The sequence below is a fragment of the Sturnus vulgaris genome, chromosome 28 (genome assembly GCF_052056855.1).
Source record: "Sturnus vulgaris isolate bStuVul1 chromosome 28, bStuVul1.hap1, whole genome shotgun sequence".
In the NCBI taxonomy this organism is placed as follows: domain Eukaryota; kingdom Metazoa; phylum Chordata; class Aves; order Passeriformes; family Sturnidae; genus Sturnus; species Sturnus vulgaris.
In genome coordinates this window covers 4,193,057-4,205,997 of record NC_142270.1, presented here as the reverse complement: position 1 = coordinate 4,205,997, position 12,941 = coordinate 4,193,057, and the positions used below count along the sequence as shown (strand labels likewise).

Genomic DNA, 12,941 nt, shown 5'->3' with positions numbered 1-12,941 from the left:
GCTAGAAAAAACCCAAACATTGCACCCTCCCTTCTTATCTTTGACCATTTCATGGAAATCACAGCCTTTCATTAAATAAAATGCTATAATTAGTTTTGTCTCCAGGTATGGTACAATATATAGCTGCTGTCAATGTGTTTGATTAAACTTATTATTTGTGCTCACAATATTGACAAGAGCTGCTCAAATACACTCTGAGAAACCAAACACTGTTTTGCTGAGATCTAAATGCTCCATTTGAAACGCTGCAAGTCCTTAAAGTTTCACATTTTGCCTGTAACTGATTCATTGTTCCTGCAGCCTTTCTTTTATAACACAACTGATCAACTCCTTGGTTTCCCTGCAGAGTCCAGGGAACCTCCAGATTCTGGAAATATTCCTAATTTGGTCCAGTTTTGGGAAGATGAAGTTTCTCTCAAACCAGAAATACTTTTGCTTTTTGGGTAGAGGGTAATTTTCTGTCACTGAATATTTATGTGCATTCTTTTGTGGCTCAGATTTCTCTAGAGAACAGCTCTGTACTTTCAAAGAGCAGCTCTCATTTGCCACCCACTTTCTTATCACTTCTTGCAACTGTGATAAAACATGGCATGTGCAAACTGACTTCTTCTAACCTTGTGGTTTTGTCCATCAGGGTTGTTCATCCTTGGATTCAATGTCACCAAGAGGAGACAGAAAAAGCAGAAATGAGCAGCTTGGGAAGCAGGAGGACTTGACAAGTCTGGTCCCTAAGACACATTCTTCATAGCTGGGTTCTGTTGTTCAGAAGGATACAAACTTGGATTAAGGTGTTTTCCACAGATAAATCATTTTAACACCACTTTTCCAATATGTATTCTCTGGAGTTTACCAGGCCTGAACTCCCTGTGCAGACAAAAATTCAATTGCATTTTCTTGAAGCTGTAAGCAGCTGAATAGTCTTGGAACATCCATTACTACAAAACTTAATTGGAATTGATCATTGAGTCAAAAGTTCCTATTTGGAAATAGAGAAATGGGAATTTATCTACAGAGATAGAAAGCATGGCCATGTAAGCCTCATGTTGGTTGAAGGAATGGGGATAGGAGAAGTTTATTTCAATCTCAGAAATCATAAAATAAAAACAATGACACTGCAGAAATGAAGCTTTACCCACTGGTCTGGCTCAAGGCTGGGAATAACACTTGGAGCTCCATGAAAACTCTCATCTTCTGTTAAGCAAAGTGAAAGGAGTCAACCTGAACCACTTTTTAATAATTAAACCTTGCCTAGTGGCTCAGATGAACTCATTTCTCTTTGCATGCAGTGTACTGGGCAGATGTTCTGTGACTAATTATTGCAGCTCAGTGCAGTGCTCATTAGACATTATCAGCTGGATCTTGTGTCCTTGTGTGCCTGCATGCTAAATTCCACCTGGTTTATAGGGATGGCTCTTTTCAAAGATCCCTGGACACCTAATTCTGGCACTCTGCACATTTGTCTTTGCCCAAGAATAGTTTGGATGAATTGATAGTCAAGTATCAGAAAAGGAGTTTTTACTTTCTATCCCTCCATCCCTCCTGGAGTCTTTAATAAAGTAACTTCTGGTTTGAAAAATAAATGACTTTTTCCCCTGGGATAGAAGTACCCAGGTCTCTCTGCTGATGGGCAAAGCAAGAAGCAGGATCATGTCAAAACCAGTATGTACAGGGAACCTCAAAGGCAAATTTATTCTGTTCCAGGTAGTGAAGTGCAAAGATAAAACAGGCACAGAAAGGGAAAGGAGAGAAGGTCAATAAGGAAAGTAATTCAGGGCTTACTCTTGTCTAGGGTTTTTAAACAGTCTCTAGGTTTGGCCAATTAAGAATCACATTAAACAACTTGCCCTTTTCCTATTTCTCAGGGGTCTTCCCTACACAGCTCCTTTGAGCTGGATCTTGTGCTGCAGATCATGGATACATCACAGTTCTCCCTGAAGGAAGAGTCACCTTTTCCTCCTTCATGGCAGCACTTGGCTGTGGCAGCACCATTGTGATGTATTGCCAGGCTTAATTACAAATAATTGTGTCTTTCACTGGTGTCTTATAATTAGCTTCCCATTTGCCAAGTTGGGAATGACACTGTCTGAAGCACAAGCACATAATTCAGCGATCAGAGCTCTGATCTTGGGAAGCACATGGGAGTTTCTTGGCCCTCTGCATGTACTGGCCCTTCCTTGCAGAGGAACTGGCACAGTGCAGTCAAAATGAAAAGAAAATGTCTGGGCTTGCTGGAACTTTCATCCTGGTTTTGCTTCTTTGAGGTGCAAAGGTTTGGGTTTTGAAGGGGAAGGGGAGAAAGTGAAGGAGGGGAATATGGGGAAAATACAAAAGGAATGGAAAAGAATGGTGTCTTGGTTTGCAATGCAGGATGTAACCAAAAATATATATTCTATCAGCAGCTGTTAACCCAGCTGTGGCAGTGTTCTTTATCTCTTCCATGACCCATCCTCCCTCCAGGAGATCTCTCCTGTTCATGGCCATGCAGTCCCAGGGCAGGGCTGATCAAATTCCATCATCCCATTGGGAGATGCTCCAGCCAGGGCAGGAGCCGAGCATTTCCTACCCAGATCAAAGGGGAGATTTGGAACAGCAGAGCAGCCTTTTCCCACTGGATCCCAGAGGAAAACCAGAGCCTTGCACATCATCCCTGCAGCTTTGGAGCCCTGCAGCAGAACCACATCTGTCACTGCAGGAGGATGCAGCCACCATTTAATCAGACTGTTGCCAACACCCTGACCAACTGGGTGTCAGGTTGTATTCTGACTCTGTCAGTGGTTTTGTACTACTGAATTTTATTTTGATTTTCCCATTAAATAGTAGTTCTGACTTGGGATCTCTCGCTGGTTTGCTTTCAAACCAGCACACGTGGGAAGAACAGATCTTGCAAACATGGGAAGATGTTTTTAGACAGTCAGGTGGATACTGTGCTCTCGTGGGACTCCACCTGCAGAGCCTCCAGCCCTGGGGACCCAGCATGGGGAGGACATGGTGGTGTTGCAGAGAGTCCAGAGGAGGCACCAGGATGATCAGAAGGCTGGAGCACTCTGCTGGGAGAAAAGGCCTGGAGATCTGGAATTGTCCAGGCTGAAGAGGAGAAGCTTCAGGGTGATCTAATTGCACCTTGCAGTACCTGAAGGAGCCAAGAGAAAAGATGGAGAGAGAAAATTTACCAAGGCTGGAGTGACAGGAGAATGGGGAATGGCTTCCCAGTGCCAGAGGGAAGGTTAGATGGGATACTGGGAAGAAACTCTTCCCTGTGAGGGTGACAAGGACCTGGCAAAGGTTGCCCAGAGCAGCTGTGGCTGCCCCATCCCTGGACTTGTCCAATGCCAGGCTGGATGGGGCTTGGAGCAATCTGGGATAGTTGAAGTTTTTCCCTGCCCATAGCAGGGGGTGGCACTGGATGATCTTTAAAGTCCATTCCAACCCAGACTATTCTATGAATCTTTGATTCTACAATTCTTATACCTCAGCAATAAAAGATAATAGAGTTCTACACATGTAAAATTTCATGGCTAAATTCTGGATTTCATACCAGCTCAGGACAAATGATATGCAAATCAAAACCAAGTTTCTTTAGGCTCTCAAAATTGTCTTTCAGATTTAGCCTAGTTTATAAAGCTTTTCAGAGCAAGGATGAAATGTGTTCTTAAATACCAGCAGTCACAAACAAACACTGAGAAAGTTGTCTAAATTTCAGCAACAGTTCAGAAATTTTGACAATTCAAAATGTTTGCAGTCAAGTGAAAAGCCAACAAGGTTTGCTAACAGACAACTCTTCAGTGAGTTTTCTGATTATGTGATGGAAGAAAATTGTCACTCAGTTCTAGAGATATTTCCATCATTCCTCTGGACTAGCACAAGCTGTGTGTGCTCAGTAGCTCTGAAATTGTGTCTGGAAGCAGCGAGAGAGAAAGAAAAGTGAGGAACCTGAGGTGCAGACACTTTTCAGGAGTCTGGACTTCGCCTTTTCATGCTGTTAGCACACCCTGTCACTGCAGCTCTCCCTAATTAAAGCAGGATGACAAGCCTGTAAGTCTGATTCATCACTTACACCATCATTTACCTCAATACAGAGAATCTGCACTAAAAAAATCAGAATCTCTGCCCTGACTCCCTGCAGGGCTGTCACACCTCCAGGCTCTGCTCCTGCAGGATTCCCAGCACCATCCTCTGCTGGTTCCAGGATCCTTCCCATCAGACATGGCTGAATTCTTGCCAGGCAGCTGCCCCACTTATTTTATTTATTCTTTTAATCTAATAACCAAATTCTCATGATTTTCAGTATGACACTGAGTGACTAACTAGAAACTATTACCTGAAACTTATGAAGGAGAAGGAAGAAGAAGGAAGATAAACACCAAAAGAGACACCTCCTAAAATCCTCCATCTTGTTTTATACCTATTACTATAATATAAAAGCCTTAAATTTAAAATGCTTTATCATGTGAAAGCACACACTTCTATTTCACTACACTCCTGTGATTTTAACTTTATTACTCAAATTTGGAAGCCTTCTCCAAGGCCTCAGGTCAAAAGCAGTGTTTTCCAGGGGGTCAGAGCCAGAAAGCACAGAAAGCTCCAAAACTCCAGGTTTCTGGGATCTAACACCTAAAATAGCCTCACTCACAGGTGTGCAATCCAAGGGGAAAAAGGTAAGAAATGTGATTATACCAGGTCCAGAATGCACTAAGGATGAGAGAGAAAATCACACCAGACATCAGGAGGTCACATTTCCACACAGGCCAGTTGTGCTCTGTGACTTCAGCCCCAAAGGTCCTCAGGGCAGGGTGAGGAGTCACCCCCCGAGCAGGACATGAGCTGATTTCAAACCTGAGTGCCATGAGCTGTTTTTAAACACATTATGAATGTTTGAAGTGAAAGGCTGCTCTTCTGAGCTAGTTCAGGGCTATCATCCCCAGTTTATTCCCAATTAAAAATCCAGGGACAGAATGCATTTGCTCAAGGTCTCCAAGGGAACCAACAACACAGCAAGGATTAGAACTAAGGATTTCCTGTCCTATCTGCAAACCACACCTCTCTCCTGTTTACAATGTGAACTTATTCCCAAGCAGAAAAACCATGTGAATGGAACAATTAATTCTGCTATTTCGGCCTCCCTTCCTTCCCTTCTCAGTTCATTCCTGGCATTACCTTCAGGTCCTTGCAAACCTGGTACCAGAAGAACTGTGGGACAAAGAAAAGCAAGAAAAGAACATTTCAGAACAAATGTTTTAGCTGCAAATACTTGAATTTTGACTTATATACTTGTTTGCTTAATTAAGTTTGAAACAGAGTATGGTGCTCTTGTGGATGAAAAATGAAACCAAAAGGTAAATGAACTCCTGAACCAAGGTGTAATTTAATGAATGACTTGAATGGTAGTTACCTGCACATGTCATTTTTTTGCATGCATGACTTGAGCTGCATTAGAGTGACAGTGTTACTACTCAGAGTAAGTTACTATCAACAGAGATTTAAAGAGATAATACCTTTGCTTTCCTTTTTTTTTTTTTTTTTTTAAAGTCACATTTTCACAGTTCCTGGAATCAAGAGCTAAAAGCTCCTGGAAAAATAGCATCTGAAAATTTCTCATATCTTTCTATGATTCCAGGACTGAGGACATCAGTGTGTTCACACCCTTTAAACACCATGGGAATTTAGTAACATCAAGCTGATTGAAATTGTCTAGAGCCTGAGATCAAGAGCAAAAATGCCTCAGCTCAAAGCCTAAAGTGACATTTTAGTCCAAGTTATAAATTTAATCATCTTTCCCCACAATCCATGGTTTTTAAGGAGCATTTCTTCTGGCAAAGTGGGATCCTTGATGTGATAAATTCATACTCCCTGCTAGCACCACTCAGAGCTACCAATTAACTTCTTACTGCAAAATGCTACTAAAATTACAGGCTTCTTCCAAGTGCAAAAACATGATTCCAAGGAGCTGATCCTGCTCTTTTGAGGTGTGTTTTAGTACCAACAGCTTCAGTGATACACACAAGATAACTACAGGGCCTGAGCTAAGTATTTACATCTCCCATTTGAAATACACCTGCACAAGTGTAATTCTTCAAGCTCTTACTGAAGGATAACAGCTTGTTAACTCAATTAATGCATAAAAGCACTTTGCCTTAGTAGGAATCTAAAACAGGAGATGTTAAAGCCCACTTTTAAAAATAACAGGGAAATCCTATGGACAGCAGTGTTTTTAAAGTGCTTGCTTTTCAGCTTCCTGCTTTTGTTAAGCAAAAATGTTTCATGGAAGTCTCTGAGGTTTTTCTTTCACTTACTTAGATCACCTAGGCAGGTTTATTAGCAAGTTAAAATTAATACTTCTCTTCCCTCAATAACCCTGCAATCCTTCACCAAAATAAAAGAACCATTTCTGTGTACAGGCCAGGAGAGTTTAAAGGCTTAAAAAGCAAAAATACCCCAAGCCCAAATAAAAACTCCTCAAGGGCTCTGGGGCTGTGTTTGCTGGCTCCTCCCCTTCCTGCAGTGCCTTCTAAAGGTGCTGGGGATGCCTGGGGCTCCTCTCACCTCGGAGTTACCTGAGGGATGCCCCATGCTCTCCAATGGGGCTGAGCACCAAGGGCTGGCCTTTCCCCACAAGGTAACTTTTTCTTCTCGTTGTTTGTATTTCTGTTCTGTTCCCTTCATTGATCTAAACACACTCAAAGAGTCAAGAAATGTCAATTATCCCCTTTCTAAAGACTCAATAGGAGAAGAAGAATTTAATAGCTTTAAAAGTATTCTCTGAGTATGGATTTATTGGTTTTTGGTGTAACTTGATTTTTGTCATTGGTACAAAGAACCTGTGTTTTCAACTGAAGAATGTGTTTCTGTGTTGAGTGGTGAAATTGGGGCTGTAAAGGACAAAATCATCACAAAATCACCCCGGGCAGGGAGCAGCTCTGCTTAGCCTATTCCCAGCAAGGGAATCTGCTCCTGTAGTGGATGGGCTGCAGGTATTTTCTGGCAATTCTAATAATTAAGTATTTAATCACTTTTGTGATTAGAATAGATTCTGTTATTAGAATAAAGCCACTTTGTGAGGGCCTTGTGTTGCCTTCATAGTTTGGGATGACTGTTCTCATTTTGTTTCATTGTTTTCCTAATGTCTGTAGCTTTCAGAGTTCTAAGTTATGTCCAAATTATCCTGAGTTGGAAGACTCAAAGTGCCAGGTTATCCCCAACCAAATATTTAATTGAGCACCTTCTTTTTAGGGAGGGTTGAACCTGTGCCTCATGAATTTCTTATCTTCTCCAATGGCTCTAGTCTTAGTTTCGATAGGATTATTAACATCCTATAACAGTTCTCTTATTTTTTGGTTGGGCTCATCTTCCCATAGAATTATCCAGAGTTCGTAAAAACAAACAACACTCTCCCCCTCAAAAAACCCAAACCCCAAACAAACAAAAATAAAACAAAAAACTTACCAAACAAAAAAACACCAAAAAACCATATAAAACAAAACACACAAAAAAACAACCCCTACAGTAAAACACACAGAAATAAGAATGAAATTTTTCTATCAATCTCAATTTACCCCTCTTGTTTTAATTTTTAATCCCAAAATACTGGGACATTCCTGCCCTCCAAGTTGAAAAATACTTGTTTTCTTCTCTCCAGAAAGGTGCCTCCTGACTTCCTGTAACACCTTTTCCCTTCTTTTCCAGAAGCTTAGCTTTGCCTTTATTTTTCCCTGCATTTTTGCACTTGTTTTAAAATAAAATTCAGGTGCATGGATTGTCTACAAAATGTGCTGAAATAATCAATTAGAGTAATGTGTTGCCAATTGTAGTTTCAGTAGCAGTGTCTTAGCCCTGCTCTAAACAGGTCAAATTTGAAACTGGTTTTAAACCTGTTTTGCAAACTACTACTGCAATGAACATATATATATATGAACTTTTTTTTCCAAGCCTAATTAGCTCTTCTGTTTGCTGTTATCAGGCTAAAGTTAAGAATAAAAGTCTTAATAATTTATGGGGGGAAAAAAAATGCTGAGGGTTCCTCTTGTAATAGCAGGGCTTTAATCCAATGTACTGTACAGTTTTGGGATGACACAAAGTGTTTGTTACCAGAATTAGTGACTTTCCGTGGCACAGGTTTGCTCAGTGAGCAGTAGTTTGGGGCACTCAATTCCAGAACCATTGCATGGTTGTTAGGTTGGGTTTTCTGGGAACTGGGTCTCTAAAAAATTTCTGGTAGCTGCAAAGTGAACTGAAAGATATGTATTATCCTCTTCTGCTTTTTATCATTGATAAGATTTAAATTAAACTGCTCAGTGACTGATCAGATGATATTTTATGCCCAGGGGATGGAATTAGATGGGCATTAAGGTCCCCTCCATCCCAAAACATTCCATGATTTCCCCAACACCACAGGTGCTCAGTCGTGTAAGAAACTTTAATTTCAACATTTCCCTTTCCAGAAATAAAACCCAGTGACTTTGAGAGTGCCCCAGTGATACAGACCACAAGAAATATCTTTATTCAGATTTAGGACACAGTGTGGCAGGAACTGGAAATACTAAACCCTTTGTTTACACCTCGGTTTTAGCCGAAAAATTGTGGCCACTGGCAGTTGAGGGTTTGCAGGTGGAACTTGCAAAGGTTGAAATCGAGTCGAGTGAAGGCAGAAAAAGCAAATGAAATTCTGTGTGCCCTGGGCTGGCACCAGAGAGAGCAGCAGGGACCCAGCTGCCTGAGCGAGGTTGGTGTAAGAGGTGAGAAGGATGGGTTGGGACTTGTCCCACAGGTAATTTTCCCTGAGTCTGCTTGCAGAACCAGGGTCTGCCTGACCTTTTGTTCAGCTTTCCTGCAGCAGCACCGAGATGTGACTCAGCACTGGTTTGATAATGGCTGTTTGTGGGAAATGGGGGGGGGAACATTAGCAAACATTTTCTAGGAGTTAAGGTTGTTATTCTCTGAAATAAAATCTCAAAAACACAATGGAAAACTCTCAGTGAGACACTTGAAGAATGAAGTAGAGAGTAGGGGATTACACTGCCCTGATGTTAACCTGCACATGGCCTCAGATGGCTCAGCTATTACTAAATTCCAGTGATAATTCTGGTGATAATTGCTCCCTTTATTTCTAAACTGAATGGTTGTAATTCATTACAGTCTTGTCTAACAGGTCAAATTACTGGAAAACTAAAGCAGATACAAAATGAGTTGCTGATAGGGCTCTTCTTTGGAGCCTCAGCAGTTTGATCAGTCAATTGACATTATTATATATTTTTATTGTTTGCTGGTCACGTGTTACACTTTGATTTTTAGGTTGTTCTAACTTCCACAGCTCCTGGTCTAGCCTGCTGTGAACTGTGACCACTTTATGTAATTTTCTGACAAATATCACAGTAAATAGATCCAGAAATGCTGTTTTCTGAATCTTTGTTCCTGTAAGTCCCTCCCACTTCCCAGAGGTGTTCTTCAGCCTCAGCTGAAGGAGTTTGTGTGTAGAGTAAGGATTAGTCATTAAAGCATGATCAGAGCAGATAAATGTTCATTAAAGCTTGGTGCTGTTGTGGCTGTGTATAAATGTAACATCATACAGTTAGAATCTCCCCAGAGCACCTCAACAAATGCCCAAGCTCCAGAGAAATCCAAGCATGTACTCACAAACTTTGAATCAGGGCTGTGGAACACACCCTGCCTAATTTGCACCAACCATTCAGAGTGTGAACACTCTGAACTACCAAGCAAGTGAACACCCAGGCAAAGGTTGTGGTTCCCAAGATGTCTCACTAATTACTCTGGCTGTGATTTAATGTTATTTATTTATTAGGCTCCATTATTTCTTGTAGCTCAGTTAGTTCACAACAAAACCCTGAAATGTTGGAGTTATAATCCATCCTCCTGGCACCATGATATTAAATCTTTTCTAAGAGGGGTTTTATTTTAATTATAAGGTATGTGCTAAGGCTTCATTAATTTCTATTACAGAGCTAATTGCAGGTCTCTTTGCCTTATTTAAATTTTTTTAGCAACAAAAGTTCTTGAACCAATGCTTATTCTACTATGAGGACAAATTCTGCAGTAATTATACAGAAGGACTAGGTTTGCAAATTTTCCTGCTAAACAGTTGCAGGACAATTCTGCTTAGGTTGAAAAAAGTATGTTTAAGGAATTCTGAAAAAAGAGGAATGCCAGCTTTCATGCTGAATTTGGTATCAAGTAAACATGGCCACAAATTGGTAGAATTGAGTGAATTTGCTCTTAAGCTCTGGGAAATGTGGACCAGGGTGTTTGGGATCAGGGAGTTTGTCTTCGTTGTGATTGTTTCCAAAATTGCAGTGGTTTTGTTTCTAGGTTTTCGGGTTGCACTCAAAACAGCCTAAGCAAAGCTCATGGTTCCAGAGATTTCCAAACTTGGGTGAGTTGCAATTCTTTAGAACATCCCATGTATGTTGAGTGTTCTTTCAAATGTTACTGCTCTTTCCAAGATTGATTTATTTGCCTGTGCAATTCTTTTATCAGGAATGCAGAGTTAAATCTGAATTTTTTAAAAAAACCCTGTGATTTGGGCCAGTTGTGGGTTTCTGGTGGGAGCCTGGCTGTTTGTGTTCATTAGTGGTATTCAGTTCTTACAGCTCTGTTTTGTGCTGGACTTTACCAGCAATTCAATGGCCTTTTAGCTTATAAAAGCAGCCTCTTAGAAGTTTAGAGCTGGAAATGCAAAAATCAGTATATGGGATGGTTTTGGAGACTTGTTCCAAGTCACATTTCGAGTTTGTGGCAGTGCTGGGTTTGCAGGATGAGCTCATGAATCTCGGAGTGAAATCTGGATTAGCAAGATCTACCCAGCCCGAGAAGAAAATGTTTGCACAAACATCTGTGAAGGGAAACCGATGACTTTCACAAGATCTTAAATAGATTGTACTGAATCAATTATCCCAGTGCTGTAGTTAACTACAGCTGAGGCTGTAACTGGGACCCAGCAAGCTAAAAAGGAGCCTCCATCCTCCCCGAGCCAGCAGGAGCTGAGCCAAGCTGGGCTCAGCTGAAAGCCTTTCTTTGTGGATCTTGCTGGCTGTCAGTGTGAAAGGTGGATGGAGGCTAAAAATGGCTCAGGAGCATGGCTGGTGTATGCAGGGAATAGCAATGAGAACGGAGTGAAATCAGAGACCGAGCCCTGGACATTGTGGAAAGCATCCCATGGGGTGGAAAATGCGCAAGCAAACAGGTTATGTGTGGCTGCTGCACGGGGAAATGGCAGAAGGGGCAAGGAAAAAAAACCCAAAACAAAAGGACCAGTGAGGGGGAGGGATGCTCTGAGAGATGTAAAGGGATTTATCAGGGAAATGTTGTTTCCCCAGAGGGTGGTGGGGCACTGAGCAGGCACCCCAGGTCATGGGCACGGCCCCAAGGCTGCCATTGGAACAACGCTCCCAGGGATGCCCAGGGTGGGATTTTGGGGTGTCTGTGAAGGGCCAGGAGCTGGATCCATGATCCTGGCGTGTCCCAACTCAGGATATTCGACTTCATGAAGGGCGAGCCTGCAGGGAAAGGGGTCAGCAAAGGAAGATTTTCCTGCAGGGGAGCCCGGGGGCAGCGAGTGGCAAAACCGGAGCGCGGAAGGCCTGAGAGCGGGCCAGGCCGGGCCCGTGAGGATGCCCGGTAGCCCCTCCATGACAGCGGGGGTAGAGGCCGAGCTGAGGGACGAAGCCCCGCCATAAGGGCGGCCGATCGATGCCGGCCTGAGGGGCGGCAACCCCGCCATGAGGGCGGGCAGGGGCCGAGCTGAGGGGCAGCAGCCCCGCCATGAAGGCGGCCGATAGATGCCGGCTTGAGGGGCGGCAACCCCTCCATGAGGGCGGGAAGGGGCCGAGTTGAGCGCGGGTCCGTTGCCCCGCCATGGCGGGGGTGGTCGATGCCGGGCTAAGGGGCGGCAGCTTAGCCCCTTAGGGCTGGGCTGAGGGAGGCCGATCGATGCCGAGCCGAGGGGCAGCACCCCCGCCATGAGGGCGGACAGGGGCTGGGCAGGGACATGGCGGCGCCGCCCTCCCTCCTGAGGGCGGCTGGTTCCCGCCCCGCGCTGACGTCACCCCCAGCTCTGCCGGCGCCATTTTGGACGCTCACCGCCGGGGGGGCCGGAGCGGGGCCGCCCCAGCCCCGCCGCGGCCGCGCCGCCGCCGCCGCCTCCTCCATCCGCCGCCATCGCCGCCCGCCGCCGCCGCCCGCCCCGCGCCGCCCGCCCCGCCCGCGCCACCCGCTCCGCCCGACCCGCCGCGGCCGCTATCGCCAGCACAATATGGCAGGTAAGGGCAGCCTGCCCCCCCTGCCCCGGCGTGGCTCGGGGGCTCTTCCCCGCTGCCTCCCGGCCGCCTCTCCTATTCCGACTCGCTTGCGCCTTTCTGGTTGTGGGGTGGTTTTGTTGGTTTTTTTTTTAAATTCTCTCTTGTGGGAATTCGTGCTTTGCTCCCACCCACCCTTCCTTCCCTCCGATCTCGGGAAGAAAAAAAAAAAAAAGCATGGAAGAAGCAAGGTGGAGGGGGAAGTGGTGTGTTTTGGAGTTGAGGAGCTTGCAGGCAGGGTGGGTCTGCTGCCTTTTCGTAGAATCATGGAATGATTTGGGTGGGAAGGGACCTTAAAACCTATCCAGTTCCACCCCCTGCCATGGGCAGGGACACCTTCCCCTGTCCCAGGCTGCTCCAAGCCCTATCCAGCCTGGCCTTGGACACTCGCAGGGATCCAGGGGCAGCCACAGCTGCCGTGGGCAACCTGTGCCAGGGCCTGCCCACCCTCACGGGGAAGAATTCCTGCCCAAAACCCCAGCTCACGCTACTCTTTCAGTTTGAACGCGTTCCCCCTTGTCCTGTCACTACACGCTCTGGTGAAGAGTTTCCCCCTTGAGGCTTTGGGGTCGGTGCTTGTGGTTATTTCTCAGAAGCGCTGCCGTGCATGGAGAGGTTCCAGGTGCAGGCGGTGTCCAG

At 44.5% G+C, this 12,941-nt stretch overlaps 1 protein-coding gene across 2 annotated transcripts in view; it reads left to right on the top strand.

Annotated features, from left to right (window-relative positions):
• The first annotated feature begins 11,148 nt into the window (after positions 1-11,148).
• The window catches only part of PPP2R2A (protein phosphatase 2 regulatory subunit Balpha), a 35,994-nt gene continuing 34,201 nt past the window's right edge, over positions 11,149-12,941 (top strand). Inside the window, exon 1 of one of the 2 annotated variants that reach the window (XM_088179830.1) lies at positions 11,149-11,191. In XM_088179830.1, coding sequence (XP_088035956.1) covers positions 11,164-11,191 — 28 coding nt within the window. In that variant the 5' untranslated portion in view covers positions 11,149-11,163. Of the gene's footprint in view, positions 11,192-12,063; positions 12,267-12,941 lie in introns of those variants that run through there. The other variant, XM_014885173.2, reaches the window with a different exon arrangement.